The following is a 14,646-nucleotide window of genomic DNA, read 5'->3' on the forward strand; positions in this document are numbered from 1 at the left end:
TTTTTGCAATTTATGTAATTACTATGCACTTAATGAATACATATTATTAAAATTTGGGCTATAATGGTTGTATTGATGTATAGCAACTTGAAATGCTCCAAAAAATGGCTCCACAGCATGTAAAAATATACTATAAGCTCTGGCGGACTTGGTTCTATGGTAGGTCTTAAAGGGTTAATAGATGCTTCTAAAGGGCCTGCAACTTTGTGTGGTTGCCATTTTGCATTGGATTGGGATTCCACACATATCCCCAAACAAACAAAACAGCTGATTCTGAGGGGATTAGGTTCATTTTAATGGAATAATTGTTGTAATAGCCTTGCTAGCTTTACCAGGCAGATTTCAGAGCTGTTTGGTGGCTGTAGTGTGTACCGTTCACAGAACATTTAGTAGGACCACTCCATGAAACTATGCTTTATTGGCCTGTTGGCTGGTAGTGTTATTCTTAATAAAACGTCTATTCCAGTATTTGAAAATCACAACCACCTCTTGTGTTCCCTAGTGTTTCTTCTAGAAAGACAATAGCTTTCTGTATTTGTGGGGCATTGCTGTCTTTATTCTAACCTAACCCCAGCATGCAAAGCTGTTCACAGAGTGTAGCAGTATTTTATGGGCAAACAGCAAATATTGAATGCAGAATGCATTATTCTCCTGTTTTATGGGAAACAATGTGTTACTGTCAGACTTTCTTAGAGTGGTTTGATGCAGTTTATTTCCATATTTTCTGTTTTAGTTAAAAACTGTAAACTTTGACAGACTGTGATCAGCTGTTCCTGCAAACAACATTTGTTTTCTGAAGCAGGTTAGAAAACAAGGATGTGCAGCACACTGATGAGTTGCTTACAGCCAGTGATCAGGAAGAAAAAGTTCAACAGTCAGATGTTGTCAGTTGTCAAACTATCAGTCGACTCTGAAGGAAGCATCTGCAGACGTGTTGATAATGTTCACTAAGCAAGGCTGAGGCTCTGAGCCATATTATAGCCATATTTAGAATCAACATTTAGACAGTTTTCAGCAGTTAATGACTACGATGAGTGCAGCGTTTTGTTGTTGGACAACAGTATCCAGACTTTCTTTCACAGGCAGTCAGTGTACTATTAGTCCTTTGCTCTTAGCTCCCACTGCAACCATGAAGCCGTCAGCAATGATCATCCATTTCTGATGTGGGTCATTAAACAGGAAGTCCTGAGGGGCACACGCAGGCAGGCATGGGTCCAAAAAGAGAAAGAAGAAGAAGCAAAAACAAGGCGACTTGGCCAGACAGAAGGCTGGAAATCTACAGCTCAGATAGCATGATTGACAATTTGGCAAGGAACTCAAGTGTGGGTATGCTCGCTGAAGGACCCGAAGAGGAAATTGGAAGCAGGTGTGCAGGTGGATGTGGAGGTGGAGGTGATATGGAAAGGCAGGAGTACACCGGAGACATTTGGACTGAAATAAAGTGGCACAGCAGAGCAGGAGTTTCTTTTCTTTGCTTTTCCATCTGTTGCTGTGGTTTCTTTCAAGTGGAAGATGGTTTATACCCCGGACTCATTAAAGAGCAGAACACCACGGAAAATAACATTCCTGTTTCCAGGCACAACCCGGAATAAAATGTTGATGGTTGTGTTGCTTGGTTGTGCAAGTTTTGACAAGAAGGACAAATGTTTGATATAAAAAAAAGGGGTTGAGTTTTCCTTCGTCTGGCATCTTGATATTCTGGAGCTAACTCCTCCAGCCTCCAGTTGTAGACCTTTTTTGGCTTTTTAAAAGTGGAAAATTCTCACTTTAGGCATGAAATGGACACAAATCAGCACAGACTTAGCTCCAGACTTAGAGGCACTTAAACTATGTAAATGTGTAGTGGCTTATATGTTTGCCTAACAGTTTGATCCCAGGAGGTGACACACATCCCTTTGGGGTTGCAGTAGGAAGGGCATCAGGTGTAAAAACTCTGTGATGGGCCCTTGTGAATACAAGAGAAGCCAAAAGGATCTTAAAGTCTTGTAATGTATGTCAACTGACAAGAAGTGCACTCAGGAAAAAAACAGCAGTCCCAGGAGAGGTTAATGTTGACAAGGTGAATCTTCAGGATCCTCATACGGCCAACCCTGATGTTAGTTTAGCTGCTGTATTTGTAAAATATTGAGCTGACAGTGGACAAGAGAAAAGACCTACGATGATAAAGATGGACAGAGCAGAGAATACAGCCATGCTGTAGTTGGAGAAGAACAATGGGTGACTGTATAAGACATTAAGCTCACAATGAGTAGCCTGTTCAGACTGGTACCCTCTTCCCCCTGGTAAAAAGCATTATGGCGCAATTTCCCTAAATTTGGGGAAATTAATTTCAGGTCCTGTGTAATATTTGTCATTCAGTTGCATTAAAATGATATAAAAGTCATCAGCATCACAGAAAGACTTGAAAGGTCCAGTTCATTGACTTGAATTAGCAGAACTGAGACCTAGAAGGCTGTGATTGAGTGCAGCTACCTGTCTCTGCACACTTTTCAGTCAAAGCTTTTGCCAAATCCAGATGGGTGAGTTATAACCAAATCATCACAGGCTGTCATGATGGCTGAACATAGCTTTAGGGACCACAACAGGATTGTGCACTGTGGTGTGAATATGGTTACTGCTGCTGCAAAGTTGGACTTGGACATTGGAGTCTATGGGAATGAATCACCTTTCAAGCCTGCTTCTAGTGGATACTAGAGGATCTCCCTTGAGGTTTCCACTCGATCACAGGAGTGTGATCCTAAATCTGTGTTTGAATGGGTGAATAATGCTTGTAGTATAGAGCGCTTTTAGAGAAGAACAGCACTATAAGAGCCATTTAGCATCTGATTTGGTTGTCATCGTGGAGAAGTTGTTACAAGGTCACTTTGTGCAGTTTGGACAGTTTCATTCAAACTGCTTGACTTAAACTTACCACTGAAACTTTGTGTGGTTGCCAAATGTGTTTGATATTGTGACGGCTCTCAGAAAGACCAGAAAAAGACACAGCCTTTAATTTGTGCAGGTTAAAGCCTTGAAAAACATCTTGGGCTGACAGAAATGTGTCACATCAAAAGAAAAACCAAAACAACAAACGTGGCATTAAAGTGAAGGGAGTCGAATTTAAAGACGACACTCGGTTTGATGATCAGTCATCTTTAAAAAAAAAAAAAAAAAGCAGAATAATTTTTCTGACAATACAATTTCCAAAACAAACACAGGCTGGTTTATTTTATTCTCAGCCTGTGCGACGGTTGTCAGGATGCCTCAGAGCAGAGCTGCCGTCCCCAGGTGGCTGCAGTTGGCATGAGAGAGCATTTTTAAATGCCAGGAGCTTGGAGGAGCACCTGAATGGCTCGACTGGCTGAAATAATAGCAGGGGATACATCTAAAGGCTGTTAGAGGCAGCGCAATCTGGCAAGCTCTCAGAAGCTTCTTCTTGTATGTGTCTGTTACTGGGAAACTCTCCTGTGTTTGTTTGTTTTTTATTCTTGCTGCAGTAAAAAGAGAAGAGGCTCCGGAGGGACAAACAAAACCTATTATTGAATTCTTGAGAAATTAGGTCTAATTAATCTGTGATTTATAAGTTATTTTCTTGTTTTTCTTTTCTGTTTTGAACTACAAGATTAGATATACCAAAATTACTTGTGTTGCTCAAGCAGTTAAACAAGCTTTCATCATCTGTACAGAGAACACACTGTTTATGTTTGTTTAATCAGCCATGCGGCAAATGTGCTCTGTAGTTCTTTCAACCAGCTCTGTGCACTTTGACAGTTCCAAGTCCATGAAAACTGTGTGACTACGATCCCATAAAACCCTGTAATGCTGCACTGTAAGATGTCTTTACCGGTTAGTCATAAAAAATGCGTAGAATAAAGAGCACATATCCAGGCAGGGTTTCATTAAAAAACAATATATGTTGCCAAAAAATGTATTTTGTGTGCACAGGACACACAATATAAAATAATCACCCAACAAAATAATAAATAATCTGCTGTTACAGTTACTAGTTTATCTGTTCTTGTTTGTTAATGGATCATTAAATCAGCTCCAGAGACATTCTTTAGCAAATTATTGTTTATTTCATAAGAAAAAATGTAATCTTCTCTTTATTTAGTGCTGTAAGTTAAATGCTTTTTTTTTTACTTTAAAAATATTCAGTTTCAGAGAGCAGGTTCACACTGAGCACACGTGACAGGTGTGAAAGAGTCTGGAGGCGCTCTGGTGAATGTTATCAGACATCAGGGTACCAGAAGCAAAGCTGCCAGTTGTGGTGTTGTCTGCCGAATGCCGATCAAGCTGCGTGGGGCTGAGCTGCGAGCACAGGTCCTGCTAAAGGACGCCGGGACCCGTGTTCCCCTTCGTGGAGTCTGAATCTGACATTTTGGTCAGAAACATGAACCAGCGAGCCTGTCCAGCTCTCCTCACATCTCCATCTTGAAGTAGTAACCTCTGAAACCTGAATTATCTGCAGATACTATCGCATGATGACTGCAGTGATAGGGACATTTAGATGAAAAACAGTCAGGAGGGATAAGGAGAGGAATGGGCTGTAGCCACCAGCTGCTAAAACATTCCCTTTGTGGGGTTTGTCATGTTGTTGCCTGTCCAGTGGACCTGTTGTCATGACCATCTGCACCAAAGCAGCTGAAATGGGCTCACAGTGGGTTCTGCTTACTAACTGGAGAGATTGATAGCACTGAAGTTTAGCTTTGTTTTTTACTGTAATGGCTGAGTGTTCCCTTCACTTATTGACCAGTAAATGCTTGTCTCCCATTTATTAATTTATTGTTTGTTATCTTGATTTAACCAGGAAGTCCAGAAATCAGACTTTTTTATTTGTTCCCTGAGTTCTTGTGCTTTATTTGAATTTTTGTTTCTTTACTTTTTGGACTCGCCTCTGAGAAAAAAAAAAGTGCAGGCATTAAATATGTGTATCTGCAAACTGAGTCAAACAACACTAATTTAAAAAACAAACACCTCTTCCTCTGGATCAAGGTGATGACAACAAGTGCCCTGAGGTGTCAGAGGAACAGGTTCAGTAAGTTGTTTTCAGTTAGAGGTGTTTGAATTTCTTAAGACGGTTCCTGTAAGTCTGTTTTCATTCGTCCCTACAGGTTGCCTAACATAGCTTCAGATGACGTTGTTAAACATGTAAACTACCTGGAGATAATCCCCTCCTTCAGTTAAGCAGGAAATTTCTTCGAATTTTATTGCATCATGTTGAGGTTTCATTTTCTCTTGAGAGCGGTAACAGCAGGACGTTTGAGCGTCGTAGCCTCACGGTGTTGTTGTTGTTGTGGAGGTCATTACCAAGCGGTTTCTCTCCACCTTTGACATACACGGACAGATGTGAACCTCTTCTGGAAAGCCTTTTCCTTTTTCCTGGCATAGGTTAATTTTTTTCTAGTGTTGTTCCTCGTGTTGTTGACACAGCTGTTAAAGTAAACATGCATGAGCTGAGCGTTGGCGGTTGGGGTTCGGCCAATCTGTGAAGAGGGGAGTGGGAGCCCTGGAGTCGCCTTCACTGAGGTTCTGCTCCTCCAGGATCCTCATGTTTTTTGGGACTGGTTGTCAGCAACGCCGTGATGTGGTGCTGGAGCCGGTGGATCTGTGGACTGCTGGCCGGGACCTGGGATGGCGAGGATTATTACAGGACAGTCGGAAGAAAAGAAAGACAGGTTGGAGCTCTTAATGTTTGCCTTCACTCTTAAGTGTAAAGAGGCTGAGTTTGTAGTTCAGTGTTGGGCTTGAACTGAAGGACTGGCCACATTGGCTCCTTGCAGGTAAAATAATGCCACCCTCTAACAGCGAAGGAAGTTGTAGTGAAGCGGAAGACACGTTTAGACGGATACTGGTTTATAGTTCCAGGGAAAGCACTGGAATTTTTTTTTTTTCAAAATAAGTCCCAGTATAAATTTAACTCTGGTTGAGTGCTCCCCAGTTTAGCCCCCCGGTATAAATAGCACTGACTCAGCATTAGTTACCAGTGTTTATTTTACTGTTTGACCTTTGCTACACTTTGCCGTTAATGCTAATGCAGTTTAATACCACGACTTGTTTTGAACACCCTTTTTATATTAGTGATGCATTATGAGTGATAGTCATATTTACTTGTCATAAACCTGAATTAATGATCTGTGCCAATGATCTGGGTGTGCTCGCTGCAATTTCTTTAAACTCTGTTGGTGAATGTAAAAACAAGCAGGATTGGTATCTGCTCACTTGGAAGTAGAGAGTAAAAAAACAGCCAAACAGCTCACTGTTCGGCTGTTTAAACTATGCAAATAATTCAGTAGAAACTTGAGTTGTTTTGAAGTGATGCATGTGACACATCACAGTGGCACGCTTGACATTCTTCTGATTAACAGATATGACCTGGAGTGGAGAGATTTTAAAGTGTGAGAGCTTTTTGTTTGTTTATTTGTTTTGCTTTTTACCAGTCAGATGCTCTTTCCATTTTTAATAATTTTCTATCTGTAATTCTGCTCTTGTTTAAATTAAGTTTTCCCAAGTGTGGGCTGCACTCCTCTGCTGGCCGTGTGAAGGATTTGGAGTCTTACGTTTAAGTTTTCCACATGAGCTTTGCATGATTCGCAGTTTAAAATAATCCCTGTTTATCTTATACTCGGCCTTTGTACAGGCAATCTCCTGTCTCTTTTAAGGTCCCTGTCTTCTGATTGGCTGGGTGGGGCTTCTGTGCCTGGGATAACCATATTAGGGGATCTTTGACTCTTAGTGACATCACACAGAGTCAAGAGTAGAAAAAACTGTTTGAAACAGAGTGTTTAGGCTTCAAGCTTTGGACTCACAGGGATCACTAGCACACTGACCAAGATTAATATCAACCCGTTTAAGCCTGTGAGTGATTTTAAAAAGGTCTTACTTAAAATATGCTCCAAATGTCTTAAAGATGTGGTACAGATACGCATCCTGCATGTTTAAAATGAAATATGTCCAACAGCCACATAATATTGCTGCAACAGTGGGAGCGCTCAGGTCGGCTCTTGAGTTAATCTGACTTCACAGCACGACATGTGTGCACCAAGAACCAATCGTTACATGTGAAATGAAAGAATAAAGGCCTCGCTTTCTATAATCTGCTCCCATTAGCTGTCATTACAGTGTGCTGGCTTCACAGAGACACGAAGCAGCACAGACGCCTGACCTCAGCTGTCTGTGCTGCTTAGAAGCTGTCAACCTCAGACGACAGGAAGTACAGGAAGCCAGACCTTTTCTCTGTATGACTCACGCTCACTCAGGCCTTCAGATTACAGAAATAAGAAAAGATTTTACTGGTTTTATTGTTATTTATAATAGAAGGCAGCTCACATAAACTGTGCCAAGATTGGTTGAATGTGTTCTTTAGGCTTCTGTCTGTCCTCAGCTCTGAGCCTTTATCTGAGGTAGAAGAAAACCTGTGCTCTGTGCAGTTCTGCAGACCATGAATCAACAGCTGTGAACGCTGGTGTTTGTGTCACTGAATTTTACAGATTTAGCTGATTTCATTAGGAGGAGGGTTTTGAACATGAATCTTTATTTTTTTCTTGTATTAATCAGTTTATCGTGATTTATGGGCTTGTTATTTTCCTCTTGTTGCATAACTCGATATCCAGTCTATGTCTGGCTCTCCCTTTGGCTTTTATTTGTTTCAGGTTTATTGTTCGTGAAGCACTGCAGGAAACATTGAGAGCCTGGCAGCAACCCAGGATAACCACCCAGCTTTAATGCCTTGCTAAATGGCCTCCTGACAGGAGGAATAAAGAACTTTCTGCACTGCTCAGTGTCAGCAGGACTAAAATAAGCCGCTGATGTCACTGCCCTAATTTTAATTTTACCCTCGTCGTGATGGGAATCTGTCTTTGGTTAGTGACGTTTGGATCTGCCCTCCTCACATATTTCTGTGAAACTTCTTCTGTAGGTCAGGGGGTGCAGTCTCTCAGTAAAAGCACGAGTGTTTCTGTGTGAGAAAATAAGAACGTAATGCGGGCTGTTAGCGTCACCGTCCTCGGGGAGCCGTAAAACATCAGCCAGGCCCGCAGCAGCAGCACAACAACATCCTCTGGTGTTGATTTCCAGCAGATGGAAAAAGAGCTTCAGTTAAATCGCAGCAGACTCAGAGTTGGCCGGCCCTCCAGGCTCTGTCAGATTTCTGGGATTCAGCCCATGTGGGTTATTTTGTAGGGCAGATATTAGTACCAGTGCTTGTTATTCTGTGACTTTCACTCTTTCTGCTGCTCTGTGCTCTGTGCAGATGAAACGGGGAATAGTCACGTCTTGCTCGACGCTATCTTTCAAACCGATCTACCATCCGGGTCAGGCTTTGTGTTCAACAGACTTTAGGATGTTTTTCAGGCTGTGTTTGCAGTATACTTTTTGCTGCTCTGTTGTATCTTAATTGCCCCTTGGGGATAAATAAAGTCTCTCTGATTCTGATTAATGATAATAAATAAAGCCTCGTGTTTCTGTTGCAGCCTGGCAGAAAAGCACTGGACAGGCCACCGAGGGTCTGGGAATAAATTGGTACTAAAATCTTTAAAACAATATGGAAAGTGTGGATATTTAAACATTTAAATAATTGGAAATTTCTATCTTTTTTAGACAAAAACTTTAATAAAAAGGTTTCAAATAAACATCTTGGAGATTTGTGACAAGAGAAACAGCAACAGCCACATTTTATCATATAGCCTGCACGATCAGATGCAGCATGCAGAGCTTTTTATGAGGTCACAGAGCCTCATATGGACTCATATGGTTTGATTATTGATTATTATTTGCAATCAAGGATACTTGTAAGTGATTTGTCCAATTATAAAGGAATGAAGTCCATCCATGCATCCTCTTTCTTCCAGTCTGTCGAAGGACTAACACACAGAAACACACAGCCATTGTGAATCACCAGTAATCATAACCCCAATGCATGTCTTCAGACTGTGAGGGGAAGCAGAGAGAAAACCTGCAGAACTCCACACAGAAAGCCCCCAGCTGTCCCGAGGATTCAAACCCAGAACTTGCATGCTGTGAGGGGACAAAGTTAACCACTGTTTGCCCAACAGGTACAAGAAATGAAGTGAAATGAAACCAAAACCTTTCTTCAAACACTTAAAACATGTTATATCAGGAAACCTGCTTTTACAGGACCTGGCTCATTGGTGTGGTGACAATAATGGAAATATGTCTGGAAATATCTCCTTTCCCACTTCTAATCACTAGACTGTAATCTTCCACAGTGAACCATGGCTGTCTTGATTTATTGGAAACTTAAATCCGTATAAACCTTTAGAAACCCGTGTTGCTCCCTCACTCGTCTTCTTCATGTCGGGCAGCTGCAGATTTCTGAGTTATGATGCGCAGCCGCTTGGCGAGGACAGGTCGGCGAGGTCGGACGTGCTTGTGGTTGCATTCAGCTTCAGCTGGTGCGGCAGATGTTTTCCTTAAATGTTCTAAAATGCTTTCACACCTGTCAGAGCCTTGGCGTGGAAAAGCAGTGGGTTGTTTCAAAAAAATCCCAAAAGAAAAACATGTGAATGAAAATTAAGGTTTAATAATGTAACAGTTAGGTAATGGTTTTGTTCTGCTGTTTAAAGCAGGCTGCGGTGAATTTAAAAGATTTGTTCTCACTGTGATTGGAGACGTTTGTTCCTGACACTGACCAGTAGGAGGCGGTGTTAGACATCTTCAGGTTCTTTCTCTGAAGTTTTAGCCTAAAATTTCCCCAAGATGCATTTGTTGAACCACAACACAAACTAATTCAGTTTACTAACAGGGACTTCCTGATGGTGCTTTCAGGTGCTTTCTGACTGTTAAAGTCAGGTTGTTTGTTTTCATGGTGAGCAGCAGTGCTTTGACAAGGTGTGTGCAGGATAACATTGTATAACATTGAGATCTTTGTGTTGAGGTAGTTCCATTGAGGATTTTGTTTCATTTGCTCCTAATTGTTTGCAGCTGAAAAGTTTGGTCAGTGAGCTATTTCGATATTAATCTGTAATTTAGCTCATTTATTTTGGAAAAAATTATTCTTTTCTATCTTTTCAGCTGAGGACCTGCTGATTTTCCCTGTTGTATTTTCTAAGTATAGTAAGATCAGACAGGATGTGTTTATTCTAAAAGTTGGCAAAGAGTTACAGCAGCTTATGACAAAACAGCTTAAACAGACTAGAAAAAGTACAGTGACAAAGCTAAATAGATCAGTTGGGTAAAATTTACAAAAATGGAAAAAAATCTAATAAGTAAAATTTAAAAAGCAAAGTAAGTGAAGATCTAAATAAAAATAATATAATATAGTACTTGTGTAAAGTAAAAGCTCAGTACATTTGATTAATCAAAATAAAATGGAATAAAAATGTCTTAAACGCTAAAATGTAAGTTGAAAAATGCAGATTTTAGATACACAAAATTAGACTTTTCCCCCATTTAAATACATACTTATTTATCATCTTTCCACAAATATGTTTAAAACTCAAATCAGTCACCTAAAAAAGACCAAAAAAAACCCCAAAACCCTCAATAATTATATTTAAATGATGTCTTTATAGAGCTATAATCTCAGTAAAACTGCTGAAGTGTGACTTAGACTTTTATAACGAGTTAACACACTCACAGGTAATTTGTTTTTTATATTAATGCATAATCAATCTTTGGAAAACTAAGTGAAAAGCAGAAAGTTGCCCTTTTGAAAGGTGTTAGAAGAGCATGTACTGGTTTAAACTCTACGCCACCTTTAAGCTGTGCTTCAGTGTAACAGTGGAGGATCAGGTGGGGGAAGCGTGTTTGCTGAGCTGCTCTGGGCTCACGGTAAAAGTGTAACTCCAGCAGACTCCACTGTTTTCTTTTCCCACACAGTCCTCCTGCCACAGTGAAGGCACAAACAGCGCCATCATTTCCCAGAGACATGAGTAAGAGCGGGGGAGTAAGTGCTGCTTTCAGGGACGTCTCGCAGACTCCCGTTTCATACATAACAACTTTATAGTGTGCTTGTGTCGCCCAGGTTACTATAGTTACCTTAATTTAGGTGTGATAAAATAAAATGTGGGAAACTTGAAATTAAAGTTAAAAGCAAATATAAACTTTTGTAAGTAAATGAAATTATTTTGTGACCTTAGAAAACTAATCACAATAAAATTACAATGCAGATTAAATAGCATTACTTCTAGTTTGTTAATCTGAGTGATGAGGCTTTGGGGAATGTGCTTATAGAGATAATAGGCTGTCTGCACATCTGTGAGTGCACTGCCGTAACAAACTGTGTTTCTATTGTAATACTCATTCTAATTTTGTCCCTGATAGAGAATCTCCAGATTATAATATTTAAGAAAAATAAAAACACAACAAAAAAACACAAACTAAAGCTAGGGCTGAAACTAATAAATATTTAAGTAAAAAAAAGTTTTTTTCCAACAATGAAAAAATTACCTGAAATGACCAAACTCACTTTGTAAACTAACTGGAAAAAAGAAAAAGAAAAACTATTATAATTGGATTAAAAAAATAACAACAACAACCGTAGAGTGTTAGTTTGTTTTTGTTTTGTTTTAGCACAAAGTAAAAGTCTGATATGGTGACGACCGTTATAAACATTAAAGTATGGTTAATAGCATTTCATTACATCTATGTAAATAAAAAATAACTAAATGAAAAGAAGTAGTTTGTTCCTTTTCCATGAAAAGTACGTGTTAGATGTTTAACAGAAATTTTGCAAAGTTGTATTCACGTTAATGTAATTAAAGTTTTAACTTTTTTTTAAAAGTATAATGCGTGGGATTAAATACAAGACAAAACTTGTAACGTAATTTTCGCTAAAGCCATCCTATGCGTTTGGTTTATCCGACAGCCCTGAAGGCACCGGTTGGTGGGGGCGGGGTTTAGAAAAGCCCCGGTGTGAGTCAGGGCCGTGATAAACTGTACTGAGAGAGGCGATGATCACACAGAAGCATTAGTCTCAGGCGGCAGCGGCAGTGTGTGCCTGTGGGACTCCTAAAAAACATTAGAAATGTCAGCGCGGGGGTGTGACTGAACTCTGCGGGCATCCATGGTCTATTTCCCGGGGATGCAAGCCGAGGCGCGTAGCGTCAAGCCGGGCCAGCTGCTCGAGATGTTTGACTCTTCGTGGAGGGTGCGGAACATTTGGGACGGCGTGAGGCTAGAGGTGGTCGAAGACCGCAGCCCGGTGGTCCTGCACAGCTTCACCCACCTGGACCCTGACCTGCCGCTGGTGGAGGTGAGGAGGGTGAGGAGGAGGGTGAGGAGGCAAGGAGAGGTCCGTTAGCTGATGCGGTTTGCTGTGTTGTCATGAAGGAGGGTGATCGGGCGGATCCAAACAGGTTTTCAGGCTTCAGGGTGGCGATTCTGGAGGAATAACACAACACTTGTGCTCTTAAAGAAACATTTTCTTACCGTTAAAATTGAGATTTATGATGTTCCTCCTGTATCTCCACGTATTTCAAAGCTTTATCTACTTTTATGCCCATAAAACATGTTTAAATTTGCGTTAAATAAGCTTACATTCAACTTGGTGAGTCACCCAGGTGATGCAATGTGCCATAAACGCGCTAATCCTGTATTTTTAAGCCTTGTAAACGGATTATCAGTATAAAGCTGTTGATTGGCTGCAGCTTACAGTGTTAATACAGCCTCATAACAAACATAACAATACAGGGAAATCTAATATGATGCTGCGGTGCTGCTTGGCAGGAGAGTACAGTTACAGGATGACTTGCTTTTTCATGTTGTTATTGAAGCTTTCAGCCCTGTGGTTATCACCCCTCCCTCCCTCTGATTCTCTTTGATACTGAAACCCTCCTGTGCAGGTGTCGCTGAGTCAAACCTCACAAATGCTATGAAATATCTGCATGTTTCATACTGAGAGTGGTCGTTCTGTTTGTTTTTTACAGAACGATGCTTTCTGCATCGGTCGCTTGTACTTCTAGGGGTTTTTCCACATGTGCGGGCATACATTGAATCAATCGTGTGATTTACAGTTTCACTGGTTGTTACAGGAAGTAGTGGCCTGTTACTGCAGCAACATGATTCATTGATGGGTCAACAAAGTCACCCAACAAAGGAGCGAAGTTAAGATTTTGTTTTTGGTTCTGATCTAATTTAACAGACAGATATAAATCCATTTAGTTAGTTGTATCATGTTTAGGAAGCTCCACTGCAGTTCTAAATGTGGTCATGATTACTGTAATTACAGATTAATCTGTAGATTACCCCATTACCCCAGCTGTTTGAGTCATTGTTTCATTGTTAGAATAGTTGTCATAATAAAGATTACACATGGCTTCTTTTGTCCAATCAGCAATCTGAAGCAGAAATACTTTAGTGTAATTTCATAGAAAGCCGAAGAAACAAGCGGGTTTTCAGATATAGAAGCTGCAGCCAGCGAATCAGATGCTTTTACATGTTCAGGTCACGATCAAAGTGAATCTAAAAGTAAAAGCACACACGCAGCAGAATGACTTCAGAGTGTTTTACATCCAAAACACCCTCCAAGGGAACCGTGAGCCTCTGAGTTCTGGGTTGGGCCTCCGTGGATCGGTCCAGGTTTAATTGAGTGGATGCTTGATTAAATTGGGGTCTTTGGATCCCCGCTGTAGTGGTGACGTCATTGTCTGCATTCACTTATTACTTGTGCTCTGATATGTCTGCATCACTGGAGCCGTTAAATCTTAAGCAGCTGTTATTTTTACTGAAATCAAAACAAGAAAAACAGCATATTTCTACCATTAAAAGATGACAGCATCTCACATTATTAATCATTTATTAATTTGTATTGTGTTTTCACTACACATTACTAACAAACAGACCTGTAACAGCTGCTGAGGTGTTTGTGTGGTGTGTATTTACATTTCTAGACGGGCTAAAGAGTAGATTTAACACATTAATGTTAACCCTCTGTGGTCTAAGTAGCATAGGCGATAAAACCAACTCTTCACTACGCTGGCCCTAGTTTTTAGAGGTTGGGTTGATCACTTAGACCTCAGATGGACAATCAAGAATCAGACTCGTTTGTGTTCCCGTGGAGTTGAATTGTGATGCTAGTAGAGCTCAAATCATAGCCTGTACATGAAAGATGGACATAGCCACTAGTTGGCACTACAGATGTTAGTTGATTAAACAAATTATTCTTATTTCATTGAAGTACAACAGCAGTTGCCTGCTAGTTCAACAATGTTAGGACGCCACTGACTGGTGCTCCTGTAACTTCAGTCTCTGTCACGTTTCTTTGAGCCAGCGTGGTTCTGCAGGAAGCTATGTGTGACCACATTCATGTTTTTGTTAATGAGGTTTTAAAGCCTCAGAGTGAACTTTTTTGCTGTCACCATCTTGCTGGTTTGAGATGAGATGGAACAAACTAATGAGATTGATGCTTTATGGTTTTTGAGTCTGTGTGGCAGTTTAAGTTATACAATTTTAAAAGCTGTAAAACTAACGATTGATACCACAAACTCATCAGGAAAGCGTTTGCTAGGGTCATAAGTCAAGTGAGCAGCAGGGGTCTTTATTCATAAAGAATCTGACTAGTCAGTGCAACTAGAAAAGTCTCCCCCTGCTGGCCATTAGAGAGAATGCAGGTTAAATGCTTCAATCTTCAAACACATGGAGGGTTATTTTATTCTTTAGTAAACTAAACCGAAACATGTTAACATGTTTGACTTTAGAAGACTGAAC

At 40.5% G+C, this 14,646-nt stretch overlaps 1 protein-coding gene across 7 annotated transcripts in view; it reads left to right on the forward strand.

Moving 5' to 3' along the window:
• Window positions 1-14,646, forward strand: part of LOC102216217 (ral guanine nucleotide dissociation stimulator) — a 58,146-nt gene that overhangs the window by 16,681 nt on the left and 26,819 nt on the right. For 2 of the 7 annotated variants that reach the window (XM_013910224.1, XM_013910225.1), the window contains exon 1: window positions 11,753-12,193. The exons of 3 other annotated variants lie outside the window; for them this stretch is intronic. In XM_013910224.1, coding sequence (XP_013765678.1) covers window positions 12,005-12,193 — 189 coding nt within the window. In that variant the 5' untranslated portion in view covers window positions 11,753-12,004. Of the gene's footprint in view, window positions 1-5,229; window positions 5,658-11,752; window positions 12,194-14,646 lie in introns of those variants that run through there. 2 more of the 7 variants (XM_013910227.1, XM_005730574.2) reach the window with 2 other exon arrangements.

The sequence above is a fragment of the Pundamilia nyererei genome, unplaced genomic scaffold (assembly GCF_000239375.1).
Source record: "Pundamilia nyererei isolate P.nyererei 1_Seehausen unplaced genomic scaffold, PunNye1.0 scaffold00038, whole genome shotgun sequence".
Lineage (NCBI taxonomy): Eukaryota > Metazoa > Chordata > Actinopteri > Cichliformes > Cichlidae > Pundamilia > Pundamilia nyererei.